The 15,860-nt window shown below is 37.5% G+C and overlaps 1 protein-coding gene and 2 long non-coding RNA genes across 4 annotated transcripts; 1 reads left to right on the top strand and 2 right to left on the bottom strand.

Moving 5' to 3' along the window:
* Positions 1-11,088: 11,088 nt before the first annotated feature.
* Positions 11,089-12,291, bottom strand: LOC147548917 (uncharacterized). Its single transcript, XR_015237733.1, has 3 exons — positions 12,149-12,291; positions 11,484-11,565; positions 11,089-11,447 (listed from the first exon to the last, which is right to left on the bottom strand). It is a non-coding gene; the product is annotated as an uncharacterized LOC147548917 (long non-coding RNA).
* On the top strand, positions 12,025-13,310 carry LOC147548916 (spastin, putative (Protein of unknown function, DUF599)). Its single transcript, XM_086669634.1, has 2 exons — positions 12,025-12,295; positions 12,407-13,310. Exons 1-2 carry the CDS (start codon positions 12,128-12,130, stop codon positions 12,995-12,997), a joined length of 759 nt encoding a protein of 252 aa, XP_086525760.1. The 5' UTR covers positions 12,025-12,127; the 3' UTR covers positions 12,998-13,310.
* LOC147548915 (uncharacterized) lies at positions 12,631-15,223 on the bottom strand. Of its 2 annotated transcripts, XR_015237731.1 has the most exons (5): positions 14,970-15,223; positions 14,771-14,888; positions 13,820-14,005; positions 13,622-13,667; positions 12,631-12,926 (listed from the first exon to the last, which is right to left on the bottom strand). It is a non-coding gene; the product is annotated as an uncharacterized LOC147548915 (long non-coding RNA). The 2 variants fall into 2 exon arrangements; XR_015237732.1 differs by lacking the exon at positions 13,820-14,005.
* Positions 15,224-15,860: the final 637 nt, after the last annotated feature.

Raw genomic sequence — 15,860 nt, 5'->3', positions numbered from 1 at the left:
TAGTTTTTCGATCGGCATTCCGGATTTGATAGAGAAGAAGTTCAAGTTGTTATTTCTTAAGTAATGGAATTCTCTTTTCTAGGGTTACAACGATTCCATCTCCAAAAAAAGAAACAAATCTTTATCTCATCATCTCTCTATTTTAACTTGCTCATGTTATCTTTTAATCTCCCTTTCTCTCTTTGTTTGTCAATTTGTTCATATGGGGATACTTTAAAAGATATAGTTTATAGGGTTTTGATTAGGGTTCATTTTATTTGATTCGAAATTTAGCTTTGATTCTTTAAGAAAAAGGTATGATTCTTTAAGAAAAAGGTATGATTCATCATCCGACTAACCGTTCTCCATTGTCATCGGGAGATGTGGAAGTGGGTAAAGGTGGAGGATTCTTAGGAGGGTCCGTCCATGATGAAGACTGATGTGACGTCCATTGATGAAGATTGACGATTTGGTAGTTCTTCATGCATAGTATGGCACCGCGATTCGTCCATTGATGAAGATCGGCGTCTCGTTGTTTAATCAACTATGAAGAATATAACGATCTGACAACTAACTATCAAGAAGATTGAAGATGTATTTACTATCTTCAGAGGAAAGAACACTCAAGATTTCAATATTATTAGTATAATATAGGTGTGTGGAGATAGGTAGAAGAGAGAGGTTATTTAGTATTTCAATATATTTAGTACAATAAAATTGGCGGTTCTTTAGTGGTGGCAGGGACCTACTTGTAATGGCGGCAGTGACTCTCTCGACTGGGGTACTTTCTGTCTTAGTTATTTTTTTGGTGACCTTCAGGGTCTTTTCATCTTTGATCTTTAGGGTCGTTTCATCTTTGATCTTCTTTTGTTGACCTTCAGGGTCTTTTCTCTGCGTCTGTGTTTAGTCAATTTCTTTCACTTCATGAGGTACTTTACAGTGGAAGTTCTAAGAATTTACTTATGCAACTCTCCTGAAACTTGTCGAGAGAAATAACAATTATATCCATGTAAATTTGTGAGTGTATCACTTATGAATGAAATATGGTGTCAAGTGATTTCAAAAAAAAAAACAAACCAAAAAATCCAAAAAGTGTCCTAATAAAAAATTTGGAGAGGAAGAGTGAATAAATGAGACACCTTTTAACACATGTGAGGGTGTCTATAAAACGTCCCCAACATTTATTTAAATGGTTCACTAATTGTGCACACGTAGGGCATAAGAATCTCAGCAAACCCTCCTCCCCTCCTCCCAAAAATCTTTATTAAAAACTTGCTTTGTTCATAATTATATTACTTCTTTGATTAGAACTGTACAAATAATATTGACCACTCTTTCGTGGAGTGGTTGGACACCCCTCTTAAATCTGCTCGTGGAGTTGAATTTCAGTAGAACATAACTCATAACCAAGATTTATCCATGTAGGGACGGCAATAAATAAAAAAGAGTTAGGAATAGATGGACTTTCAAACTTCTTAGGATGACCTTAAAAGTCTTTGTATGATTTTTAGAACCTAAGATATATTAATTAACGGTTATAGTGTTCTTTCAATTCATAATGTATTTCATATTACCTTCACCATGTTTTACCACATCATTTAAATTTATGACTCGGAGAGTGTAGCACCCCTCACTTTAGAGGGGTGCCACCAGAAAAAATTATGGGCCCTAATAGCATTAGACCTTTTAAATTCCTAAACCCTTAACCCTCCTGCTACCTTTTTCTTTTTCTTCATGTGCAGTCCGTGAGAAGCTCTGGAGTGAGAAAGTGAGGGTTTTTTAGTGGGAAATTGAAGGTCTAGTGAGAGAAAGTGGAGACTAAGAGGGAAACAACAAAGGGGTTTTGCTAAAGGGTTGGTTTATTCTTCTTGGTGCTACATTTCAAGTAGGTTTCTTCTCCTCTAGGGTTTACATAACCCTCTTCAATTTTTAACCTAGTTTTGAATAGTAGGACTATAATAACTTTGAACCATTATTATTTACTAGGTTATCATAAACTTAGAACCAATTAGTGATACAATAGACATATACTATGATTAGAAACTAATTACAACAACTATATAGTAACCCTAGACCATTATAGTTATATTAATGGAGTGTACAAATACCCGGACAACAACCTAGGTTATTTAGGTAATATGAATATAGTATATATACACCCCGGACAACAGCCTAGATGCTAAGGATTATTTGTGTTTATGTGATTGATGTTGATAATTGATGTTTGTGATCAATTAAATGTAGTATTTTGCATCTCTAGACATATTTATAAAGGTAAACTCATCGTAATAGGTTATAGTGATATTATAACCAATACTTATCATGTTTGCTCGTTTGATTATATGAGATTATATGTATGATATTGGAGCATAAGTGCTATCAATAGTTGTGTGTGATATATTGCTTTAGGTTGTTAACCTAAAAAGCATAGGCTAGTCGGAACCAAGAATGGTTGGCTCGACATGTGGGTCGATTGCAAACACTAGTTGTTGATGTGATATTAGATAACTTGGTGGACCATGTTCTTGAGTTTCGTTAATGGATTGAACTACGACTTGTTGGCTCGACATGTGGGTCGATGCAAACACGAGTTTGTCAATGTGATATTGGACAACCCAACAAACTAGAGGCTTGAGTTCTAAAATAGATTAACGATTGTAATCCATAAGTAATCGGTGGTTGGCTCGACAGGATAATCGATGCAAACACAAGTTCATTCTTGTGGACCACATATTTCTAGTTTGAGAAGTAATTTACCAACTAGAGGTTGGCTCGCCTCCTGCTTATATGTGAAGTAATCGTGTTGCACTGTGCTCGTGTTGCACGGATTCCCTTTGTGTGTTGCATCACTTGTCTATTGAGAGGTTTAAGTCGATGCAAACACGGATGGCAAGTGAAGCTATCTCGTGGACCTCAAAATTAGTTATGCCCCTCCAAAAGAGAAGTTGTATTGTATGAATCTTTTCAACCGTGTAACAGGTTGACTTATGTTGTGTTGGCACGAAAGGTATAACTCAATGGACTATGTTGTTGTTTTTCTTCTGTTTGATACTTGGTTTTGTTGTTGAATTGGTCTATTTAGACCTTAGGTAATTAGAAATCTACTAGCTGGGTTCTGACCTAGCCTACTATTTTTCAGGTGATAGAGATCGGGGAGCGCCACCAATTTGATCTCAGTTCGTCCGCTCGGAGTTTTTTTTTAGATTTCACATTCGAGATTAGGTAGTTATTTGGAGTGTTGCCTCCTAGACAATTATTTCTTTCATTCATTCTTGTCCGACCTATGTGTCGATGATTTGAAAACATTACTTGAGTTTTGAAAGTTTAATGGATTTTTTTAGATGATTTATTGATTCTTATGAGCTTCACATTTGATATTATTTGTCTCTTTTGATGGATATATCGACTATGTTTACTGTTCTGCGGAGAAATGCTTTGAGTTTAGGTTTTTATGGCGACCAACATGAAAGTTTAGATTTGGGGCGTTACAGAGAGTCCAGTTATAAAAAGTAATAACATATTAACAGTGCCTTTTGTAGTAGTTTAAGCTGCCTGAATTTTGTTTATCTAAAGTAATATTCATTGAATTTATAAAGTAAATGGAATTACAAAAGATTAATGGAAAGAAATCACCAAAAATGTTCAAAATCCATATTCCCATGTATCTCCATTTTGATATCCAATATTAGCTCCAAATGTCTCAAGAATATTACCCAAAACTCCAAATAATAGCTTATTAGAAGATAAAAGAAGAGAAATTTATAAGAGAGATAGAAGAAGAAGAGATTTTAAAGAAGAAGGTATGGAGAAATTAGAAGGTTAGAAGAAGAAATTAGAAGTAGAAAGAAAATGTAGAGAAGAGATGGAGGTGGTAGAGAAAGTAGAAGAAAAGAATGGGGGCTAGGGTTGTTAGTTTAGAAGAGGTAGAGAGAAAAGGAGGCTAAAAGAGGAAAGAGAGGCTAAGAGGGGGGAGATTGAGAGGGTTTTCAAGTCTAGAGACAAATGAGAGAGGTAGAGATTTATTTATAGATGGGTTGATGGCTAGGGTTTGAGGAGTTAATTGGAAGAAAATGGGAGAAAAAGGGTTAAAATAGGAAGTTCGGGTTGCTTTGTACTCAAGAAATGGATTCCTATTGGTTGAAAATTGAAAAGGACAAAAAGGAGGGGCTAAAGAGTAATTTTTGTGGTTTAAATAAACCCTAATTCTCACACGAGAAAGGTTCCTGGCGGCTGGTGTACAAAGAGGGATATTTGGATTTTATGGTGTGAAGGAGGGCATGCTATTAAGTTGTTGACGATTTAGTGACCGTTGGATTGAAGAAGCACGGATTTGGATGACAAGGATTAAAAGGTTTATTTTGGGACTACAGGGTTAACTTGTCGCGGGCTACATTGAATCATCCTCTTGAGGGTGTATTTCAATGTCTATCGGGAACAGCGAACAAAGATGATCTACACTTATTGTCGCGCCACGTCGTCCACTCTTATCCCACTAGCCAGAAACGTTACCGAAAGTGTCCCACTAGTCAACAATCTTTGACTCCACATAATTCCCTCGTCCGGACTCCGAATTGACTTCCGTTTTCTCCTACGGGCTCGTCTTGGGCTCTACTTTTCACCCATGCACTGACCTTGGACAAATGTTCCAGAATACCCTTGACTCCAAATGACCAAAATACCCTTCATGCATCTTTTCCTCGTTTTTAACCGTTTTTCACATCTAACTCAGCAAAAGACACCTAATCAAGAAAATCAACCATTTTATTATAATAAAGACTCGAAACGGACTAACTTGGCTAAATTAAACGACTCAGATGGGACATTTTCATGACCCATCAAACATCCCCAAACTTAGATTTTGCTAGTCCCCGAGCAAAACAAAATAAAACAAAAATCTAACTCACTTTCGGAGGAATCCCGGTTGCATTTAGCATATGCAACAAGCCGTTAAACCCCTAGGTTGCCCTAATGGACGAGTGTGGTCTCGTGAGGGTTTCCAGAGAATGTACCCACAAAATTCAAAAACATTTCAAAAATACAATAGGGTCCAAAAACACTCAAAGCCAACTAAGATGGACTAAAAATGTTTATCTCCTAGAAAATTTTAGCAAGCTAATAGGAATCAGTCAAAGTTAACAACACTATACAGACGTTTAAAATCTCTTCACTAATAATCTAGACTCGAAGTGTACGTGACTAGCCACAATGAGAATCACTTCAGTTCCAAGCAGACAGAGCTTTGATCCCTATCCTAATACATTTCGCCTCGACTTTGGCCTCACAGACATACGCTCTAAAAGATGAATCACTCAGAAATGGTTCGCTCTTATGTGTGAGTGTGATCACGACTATAGACTCATCACATAAAAAGGGGTGAGGACAATATTTTAGGACGAATGATCTACGAAAAGGAATATAACCACTAAATGGAATGGGGAAGCTCACTTACCCTTCTCACCCACTCTACCCTCTAATAATGCTTCCTAAAGGTCAACGGATACAAGTGATGAGATGGATGATGATGAGATCCCGAGAATGTCGACGCCTTCAATGCTAGAGAACTTCAAGCAACTTCCATACTTAGCTTTTTGCTTCGAACACTTATTTTACATAATAAAGTAAAGTTCACATGAACTTTCATACACACTATACACACTTTCTTTTTCAGAGATTTTTCTCATCTTTTTTTTTTTTGAACACAACTACAAACAATGCAATACCAACACTAGTATTCTCAACAATCAACTTTTCCATTTTTCACACTTTGCTTTCACATTCTTCTTTCTTTACTTTCCATGTCTTCATTCTCGGGAGTCATATGTTGAATGGATGATGGAGTATCCGTCTTCCTAAAGTTGACACTATTATCGGGTTTTATGGACTACAAGAGTAAGGTTTATTCGCTATCCTGATGTCACTCCTAGTGGCTATGGAAGTTGAGCACACGAGATCAAATGAGCTCTTTTTATTAAAGTTGCGAGGTTGAGTAGCTCTTCACTCTACTCAGAGTCAGCGCAGAAGAGTACGCTCAAAGGTAATACAAAGGCTCAGAAATCTCACAAGGGTTACGTCTCCACTAATGATTAATCTAGTTCTCTCAGAACTGTCTACCCTTCACTTTCATAATACTCATATACTAGCACACATACGACCTCAAGACTCGACATTCATGAAGAAACCTTTAACAACCGGATAGTACGATCAACTCGACTCTATAACTATTAACATGCCAAAAACAACTATTAGACTCACATTTTCGGTCCAAAATTGAAAATTTTTGAACCCTCTTGAATTTTCGAAATGAAGGACTTAGCAAACGTTCTTCCCTATCCCCAAACTTAAACCGAACATTGTCCTCAATGTTCTGAAAACTTTGCCAAAAATAAAAAGATGAGAGGGAAGATATTACCATACTCCACTGTCCTATATCAGAAGCATGGGTTGCCTCTCAAGAAGCGCTAAGTTTATCGTCTTCAGCCAGACGATGATGAAAGAAAAAGGAAAGAAAAGTTACTGTAAACCTACTGGATTAAGGGTTGATGACTCCCCATACAATAGTAATCGGAAGATTTGAGGGTCAACCCAAAAGATGAAGTATCCAGGAAGGTTCAGTCTCACGTCCATGGAATGATATGGCAGTTTAAGTGAGACTTCCAATGTGAATGATTTATCCCCAAACTTAGATGAAGCAACAATCATTAAGTTTATATTCGACTATGTTTACTGTTCTGCGGAGAAACGCTTTGAGTTTAGATTTTTATGGCGACCAACATGAAAGTTTAGATTTGGGGCGTTACAGAGAGTCCAGTTATAAAAAGTAATAACATATTAACAGTGCCTTTTGTAGTAGTTTAAGCTGCCTGAATTTTTAAAGTCTTATTAATTTTGTAGTAGTTTAAGCTGCCCTGAATTTTCAAAGTCTTATTAAATTGCACATGGAAGCTGTCAAACCAGATCAGCTGGGCCATTCAGCGTGTAAGACTAATTTTCCTGAACTGCCATTTTCCTCTCATCAGTAGAGTAGGACAGTAGGTTTTCACTCAACTCCATATGTTGTCATGCTTGCCCCCACTGAGTTTAATTATCAGTGTATCACCACATACCATAGGATTTCATATATGATGAAATTTGAATGGTCACTAAAACAAATTAAGTTTGTGATCATCCAACTTTTTTTTTTTTTTTTTTTGTTGAAAGGAATACATTAACATAAAAGCGTCTATTACAGTAAGGTAAGAAGAAAAATACAAATACAGTAAGTAAAGTGGTACAACAAAATATCAGAACTGAAGAGGTGCATTGTATAACTTCGGTTTGTAGAGCATTCTTCACTCTGCAGCTTGCAAGGCTGATAGCTCTTCTTGAGTAAGATATAATATTTCGTCTTGAGAGTCCGTTTGGTAGCTATAAAGATGAAGCTCGTATCTAACTTCCTGTGACACTTAAGATGGATTAAACATTCACCCAAAAGTTCCGAAAGAAACGAGGGTGTCTGCAAGATGGAACCATAGGATGATTCCGGGGTATCCCGCCAGTATTCTCCATGTACAGAGACCATATCCAATCGAATTCTACAATGTAGAAAAAGTTCAGATACCTGGGAAATGGGATCGCCGTCATAGCCCGAGTATGAATACCCTGCTAATCCGACAAAGGATCGCAATAAACTTGCGTAAAGGGGTGGAAGTGAACATGTTACAGAAATTGGAATCAGAGTTAAATCTATAATATTACCAAAGACACCTGTACTCAACAAAAAGTGAGCTGGAAGATAAGTAACATCAACTGCACGACGAAGTTGGAGATTAATATACAAAGTTGAATGCAGACCGGGATCGAAGGGAAAGTTAAGATATATGCTTGTAATTACTGGTCCGATTGAATGGAAAGTCATGTCTATTTGATAACCATATATAAAGGTATTCAACAAAAAGAGATCTGGAAGAGATATGCTACAAGAACTACATGGAAAATTTGAAGAATTCTATTCGAAGTAAAGTGTCGACCGGGTTCGAATGGAAAGTTGAGATGGATTCTATTTGTTACTCGGCTGCTCCAGAGGCCAAAGTGGCTATCTACTGTGCGATTAATGTTCCTAAAATGATTACCGTTAAAGATGGATGAAACTAACATGGAAACCCGATCAAGAACGCAATTATATCGACAAGAAGATAACACTATGTAATGAAGATTAGAGTTGTGATCGAAATATGCATAAAGGTTCAACATGACCGGACGACCGACAAAATTGAAATCAGATACTAGGATTTTCTTCGGCATGATGAGAACCATACAAGAATAAATTAGGATGAAGTTCATGAGCTTACATGTCAAGAATTTACATGTCAAGATGCCCATAGAAATCAAAAGGAGTAAAATGAGGGCTAATAATCACATAAGCTTCAAGTAAAATCGTAAGTATTAGACGAGGGTTTAAAGTGGACTTCCCTGATCGATTGGAGGCTCTCTTAATCCTCTCCTAGGTATCTTCTGCTTCAAAATAAAGGCTCCAGTATTGAGGTTGTCTGAGGGAAGGGGTTAATACCTGATGAAGCTAGGTTATGATGTACTACGGGTATAATCTAGGTGATGCCGAGAGATTGAGGTCGATTATTGAAGTTTGTGTAGAGATTTGATGGTAGAGGAGAACAGATCTGTGAGTATTTTTTATGAAATCAATCGTATCTGAGTGGCTGTGATTGGTTGATTGTTTAATTTCTTGGGTTGATAAAGATACTGGGTGATCCGATGGTTGATTTTTGAGGTTGCATGTGAGAATTGAGGATGAAAGAAGGTTTGATTTGATTCCTAGATGAGAAAGGGTAGATTTTCTAGGTCAAGCAACTAGGGTTGTTGTAGAAGGATGCAATGGAGTTAGGGTTTTTCTGTGGAAAAAGGGTAGCACTGTGTGTGTTGTAGATCTAGTAATAATAGTAAGTGATTGGCAAGAAGTTGTGAGTGGTAGTAGCTGGTGTAGATCTATGAAAGGGGTTAGGGTTTGTGATGGAAAGGAAGAGGGAAGAACAAGAACTTTTCTCTCACCTCAAAAAATCACTTTCACCCTTCCTAGTGCTTGTTTAGTTACCAATATCTTGTGATCATCCAACTTAGGTGCCGGTTGTATTTTTATTTTTTCAGTTTAAATGTTTGTTTTTCAATATATGAAAATCTGAAAAGTTAGCTGAATTAGATTATTGTCTGAAAACAAAGTCAAATTTCTGAAATGTATGAAATGAGAATTGTACCCCTCTAATTTAAAAAAGAATCTCTCATATCTACATCACCGCCACCACCACTTAGCCACAAACAAGATTGCACCACCGCCACCGCAAACAAGATTGCACCACTGCCACCGCCACCACCAACAAAACTGCACCAACAAAATCGCACAACCACCACTACCACAAACAAGATCCCACGACCACAAAAGACGAAATTGCACCACCACCACAAACCAGGCCACCACCACTATAAACCAGTAGTAGTCTTGGTGGAAGTCGGATCTAATGAAAACCCTCGCCGAATCTGTGAACCCTGAAATCTTAAACAAGATAAATCGCCCAAATGTCAACAACCACTACAAAATACACCACCACAAGAGGTCTGAACCCTCGTCGTATCTGGCGAGGGTTTAGTGGTCTGATCTTTGGTTTTATAGAAAGAAAAAGGAGGCAGACAGAGAGAGTGAGTGATATCAACCAATGGGAGAGAGAAATAAACCGCCACCACCAAGACAACTGATTACCACCACCACTGAAACCCTGATTTCTTTGATAATTTCGCCTAGAGAGAGAGGGTGAGAAAGAAGGAGAGGTCGAGAGGGTTGAAGAGGGAGACTGATTTCAAAAAACCCTATTACGTTATGTTAGGCTTTAAAAACCCATAATAGGTTAGGTGACTTCCGTACAAGGAGAAATAGAAATAGGATTTTTTTTTTTTTGGTCACAAATGTTAAGTGAGGGTATAATTGTCAAATTTTCAATTCAGACTTAATAATTCAAATTCATAAAACAAACATCTAATTTGTAAACTAATTCAGACAATTGAGATTCAACAAATTCAATTAAGTAAATTCAGATTCATACATTAAAAAAAAAGGCTGCAGCTTTGGGGAATAAAGAAAGTTCTCCGGGGAATAAATTCTTGAGGGAATCCAGATTTTTTTGAAAGTTCTCCGGGGAATAAATTTTTATGGGGAATACATAATACATTTTTTTGAAAGTTCTCCTCCATCACATATGTTCTATCTGCCACTTCATCTTCTCGCCACCTCATCATCTTCTCCGGCGAAGGTCGCCGACTGGCCAATTTTCCGGCCGGCGACCTTCAACAAAAAAAATAAATTAAAATTGATTTTTTTTTCTCTTTCCTATCTCTCTCAAGATATGGCCGGCGACCTTTAACAGAAAAAAGAAATTAAAATTGATTTTTTTTCTCTTTCCTCTCTCTCTCTCTCTCTATAACATATCTAGAGAGAGGTGTTCATCACGAACAGACCAGGTTTGTTCGTGATCTACACGAACAGACCTAGGTCTATTCGTGATTAACACCTCTCTCTTTAGATCTGTTCTAGAGAGAGAGAGGAAAGGAAAAAAAATTTGGAGAGAGAGAGAGGAGAGAGAAATTGACCGGTCGGCGACCTTCGCCGGAGAAGATGATGAGATGGCGTGAAGATGAGGTGGTAGAGAGAGGTGATGAGATGGAGGAGTCTTTTTTTCATAGCATCTTCTAAAATTAGAAGCCCCTTAGTAATAAAAAGAAACATAAAAGTCAATCTTATTTGACTAGTTTTAAGAAAAATCTTTATTACCCGGAGAATTTTCGTTATTCCCCAAAGCCGCGACCAAGAAAAAAAGCAACACCTTAAACATAATTGACAATGAACGAAGAAGACCTAGATACCCATGTGGGACTATTCTCGCACGTCTCTTCACATGTGACGTTCTTTGAGCCTAGCACGTGTGGCTTTTAAGCCTACCACGTGAAGGCCTAGCTCTGATACCATGTTTAAGTTTATGGGTATCCAACTCAAAACAATTGGTAATGAGTGAAGAAGACACACCCATGGGGGGACCATTCTTACAAAGTAAGGAGTAGATACCTCTTAAATTGTTTCTTGAAAAAGGAAGAAAAGCATCCACTCCAAAATTTATCCACTTACCCTGTCCAGGCCCGTTTTTTACATAAGAAATTTTTGCATGTGAAAATCGACTATATTCCTACAAAGTAGAGTTCAACTAGAACAAGTTTTTGCTCCCTCTCATTTTCACTTATCGAACAACTATATTGATATAAAGTAGTACTCAGTGCTATTCTACCCCAACCATAAAATACTTATTACCATTTTAAAAGATAACTAGTTCAAAGAAAGGAAGCTGTAACTGTTGCCCTGAGCTCATTTGCAACAATACACTAAGCTCGTATTATTTGCCCTAACAAAAGATATGTTCTATGTCGCACCTCTTCACCTTCTATTGATACTGATAGTATTTTAGACAAATTACCCTTCTTTCTGTATTCTAGCCTGCCGCAACACGCCAACAGCACATGACCAATGTGATTGTGATTCCCAAGTTGCCTGCCCATCTGCCAGAAAACAACATGATCAAGGTGTCGAACCTCCTTTAGAACTCTGGCTACCCACTCCTATTAGTTCAAGAAGTTAGCTTTCAAATATATATATATATATATATATATATGAGATATTACATCGATGAAGTGTGAAGATAGATTTAAGAACAGAAACATGTTTTACACTCCCTAACCTCTGAACCCACAAAAGTAAAAGTGAAATAGAACAGAATTTTCAACAGAAAAAGTTGAATCCAGGAAACTTCAGTTTAGAATTCTGCCTAATTTGTGTCAATAATTTAGAGATAGAGACATGCAATTATTAGGTGTTTGTTTATTTGAGTACAAGCAATCTATCCATGACTTGCAAGCTGTGTTTGTTGGTTGCCCCAAGCATCAGAAACTATAATATAGATAAGACAAATAGATATAAAGCTTCTTTTTCAAAAAAGAAGTATAACCATGAATCTTCTATGTTACATAATACCCTTATATACCAAAAACATAAATCAAATCAGAAAGATATCTGTCATTCAATGGAGTTTTAGTTAATAATAAAATTATAGAGAGAAAGAAGATGGTTTTGAAAAAGGAATACCTGGATGTGATCTTGGTCCCATCTGGATTATTAGTCATGTTTGGTTATCATCTTTTCCTGCTATACAGAATAATCAAATTTCCTCATACCACCGTAATTGGTTATGAGAATCATAATAAAAAAGCATGGGTTGAAAGAATGATGCAGGTTAGATTTCTCCCATTCTCCACCCATCCATCTTCGTTATTTTTGTTCGCTTGATTTAGCGAATGAAGCAACAGATTTAATGCGTTGTTCTTGTTTTTTTTTTCTTTTCAGGATGATTCTAATACTAGTACTGGTACAGCTTTGAATGTGATTTCAAGCAATATTGGAGCAGCAACTTACTTAGCTTCCCTCTCGATTGGCCTGAGTTCACTTATTGGAGCATGGGTTGGAAGCTCTTCGAATAATATCTTCATGAGTGATCTGGTATTTGGAGACACAAGCTCTTCCACCATTACTGTCAAATACATAAGTTTGCTGTCTTGTTTCCTTTTAGCTTTTGCTTCGTTTATTCAATCAACGAGGTACTTCGTTCATGCAAACTTTCTGATGAGTACTCCAAATACCGATATACCTGTGAAATATGTGGAAATGGCAGTGATAAGGGGAAGCAATTTCTGGTCTCTTGGACTTCGAGCGCTTTACTTTGCCACCACCTTGTTGTTTTGGATATTTGGGCCCATTCCAATGTTTGCTTCGTCGATCTTTATGGTGTTCTTCCTGCATTTTCTCGACACTAATTCAGTTCCATTGCATCAGTATCAACCGTGCAATCGAGGCTTACTGAAGAGGCCTGTAAGTGGACAAATAAGATATGAAGCACGAACTCAACCTTGGGCTCAACTACTGGAAATTACATCATGAGTAACTGCAATTACAAGTCCTGCCTTGGGGGAAACTTTGTCATCACATAACAAGCTGATAAGTTTGTGGGGATATAGAAATAAACAAGTCTTATGGTTTTGCTTTTTTTACCTCTGGTGTTCAAATCTTATTCCTGCTTCAAAATAGCTTGTTCTTTTACGACCCATTAGATACTTTCTTTCAGTTAAAGTTTAGAAACTTATAATAAAAGGAAACTCTAAACTCTAATGGCACACATACATACATGTAAGATCTGGTAGAAATGAGTAGTATCATTTATGTTCATTAATTGAAAGCTGATAAATTGCCATAATTGAGAACTAGTTGATTTAGATGTTTCGGTGAAATTACACTTAAATATAGATAATTTGAGCGAACTAGCTAAACGCAAATTTCACTAGATAACAAAGACCATGTTCTGATTACATTAGAAAAGACATCAGACGAAGAAACACATATTCTGATTACTAAAAACTAAAACGTAACCCATTAATGGTTAAGGCTTAGGATTTAAGATAACATAGACATGGTAAAGGACTACCTCAACTGCAGAAGATAGAGAAGAAAATCATTACAATGGAATTCAACGAAGATATATTTTCAAAAGATGAATGTGAGGAAAACCTTTGCCTGCGTAACTTTGGCTCCTGAGACCCGTCTGAACGGTGATCTGTGTCAGTGTCACTATTAGTAAAGTTGTCATAATCTAAAAAACTTTAGGTCGATACAATTGTCAAGTCCTCATCTTATCAGACGTATCTTCATCTATCTACTCATCCATAAAAGAATCGAAAGTAAGCTGGCTAGAGTAAAGAATTAAACCAACTGAGTAGACGCCGAAAACAATTGTTGATAGGTAGCACCATAGCACAAATCATTAACAATTGTCCCGCAGATAACAGATGAAAGGAGTAAGTCATAAGCTGTAATTGGGACTTTAAACACCAACAAAACGCATAAATCTCATACAAGACCTTATTGTTATAGTTATCTTGCGAACCTGCACAACTGGGGAGAACAAGAAATTTCGATTTAAGTGAATTGCATAATTTTCTAATTGCAAATTTAGAGAAGCTTATTAACCCTGGTGCAGATGTATAATGTATCAGTGAAGACCAATGAAAGAAAGAGAACCCCAACGTTACCAGATACTCTCCTCCACTCTGCGTACCGAGTACCCAATTACCGTACCCTTTTTGGGTGGGTTCGCAATCTAGTACCTCAAAATTAGCATACCGGAATTTTAGTCTTAATTAACCTAAAATCTTTGTAAAAAATCTATAAATTCGAGTAGTTGTGTAGTTAACTACAAGAACTTTTTTTGATTAACTTGTTAGATTGAAAGTTTTCTGGAGAAAGGATGTCTAAGAGTGGGTGTACCTACAAATGCATCATAAGGAGTACATATTGTCTAGGAAAATAGTCCAAAACGTAGTGTAATAAAAAATGGCGTACCAAAGAAGTATACCCTTAGCGGCCACGATACCCGCATGGTAGCGTACCACGTAACGGTACCTATACCACGTAACAGAGCGATTCGCGAACCACGTAACATTGGAGAACCCTCCACACTCAGGGGAAAAGTAGAAAAGCTTTCTGGACTGTTCAATAATTGCCAAAATTACAAGAAACCTTTCCAGTATCAATGCTTTTACTATCATTTTCTCGCCATTGAGAGCAGTTCCCAACCATTCAAATAGATTAAACATGAGACTACTTCATATTTCACACTTTATTAACGCCTAACCTTATGAATAGATGAAGTAAGTCTACCTAGCAAAGCCTGAAGATGAAGGGGGCCTATTCTCCCTCAACTGAAGTCACCCGAATCCCTTTCAGATCATCCAAAGCTTCCTCCTTTAGGGTTTTCTTTATACCAGTGGACCTAAATCTGTAAAATTTAACCAATACCCATTTCGTTAAAAACAAATTCGAAGTTAAAAGAAACCAGTATAAATATGTATATGAATACCACTTCTTTGGCTCGTTTTGCTCGGTGACTGAGAGAGCGGAAGAGGAAATAGGTACAGCGCCGGTGAGAGGAACACCGGTGGTGACTTGGATAGGAGAAGGGTTAGAAGGTGGTGAAGATTGCTGGAAATGACTGTGGAAGTTGGTTTAGTCCTACTTCCGGTGAATGAGTGGTACTGATTGTGGGTTGTATGAGTTGGGTTAGCTCGCCATATTTGGTGATTGGTTTGGAGGTCAAAAGATCCCGAAAAAATTGGGGAATAAAATATAATCGAATTCCATAATCACGGGGTGGGAATCGGGCGGGCACGGACGGGCTCGGACATTCGGGCAACTATGAACCGGACTCGGGCGGATCGGGCTCGGCTTATGCGGCTCGGGCTCGGATAAGCCGAGCCCGCGATAGGGAGTCGGGCGGATCGGGCCGGACCAAACACTCACTATAAGAGCCCGTAGCCCGTCCGAGCCGGACTGCCCGAGCGGGTTCCAACGGGCTCGGGTGGGACGGGCTCGGGTTTTTGTGACGTAAGAAAAAAAAAAACAATTAAAGCTTAAAATACAGATATCTGGTCTAAATTATATAATTACATATCTGCTTTAAATTTACAAATTAAAGCTTAAAAACAGATAGGGCATCAACATCATCCTCTTCTTAACCTCCTCATTCAACTTCCTCCACAACGTAGAATGGATATTGTGATGCATCAAACAGTGCTCCTGAATTAATAGAAAACATTAAGAAAATCATTCAAACACAAGCCCTAAATCAAAAAACATGAAAATAATTCAAACACAAACCCCTGCACTTTCAGAGACTAATGCTAAAAAGTACTCGAAAAATTTCATAATCTCCAAGTTGAAGCTAATTTGATAGGTTACTTCCAACTTTAGA

Source organism: Eschscholzia californica, unplaced genomic scaffold (genome assembly GCF_041429995.1).
Source record: "Eschscholzia californica isolate CP2 unplaced genomic scaffold, dmEscCali1.0.p SCAF_3, whole genome shotgun sequence".
Classification (NCBI taxonomy): domain Eukaryota; kingdom Viridiplantae; phylum Streptophyta; class Magnoliopsida; order Ranunculales; family Papaveraceae; genus Eschscholzia; species Eschscholzia californica.
This window is presented reverse-complemented; position numbering and strand designations above follow the sequence as displayed.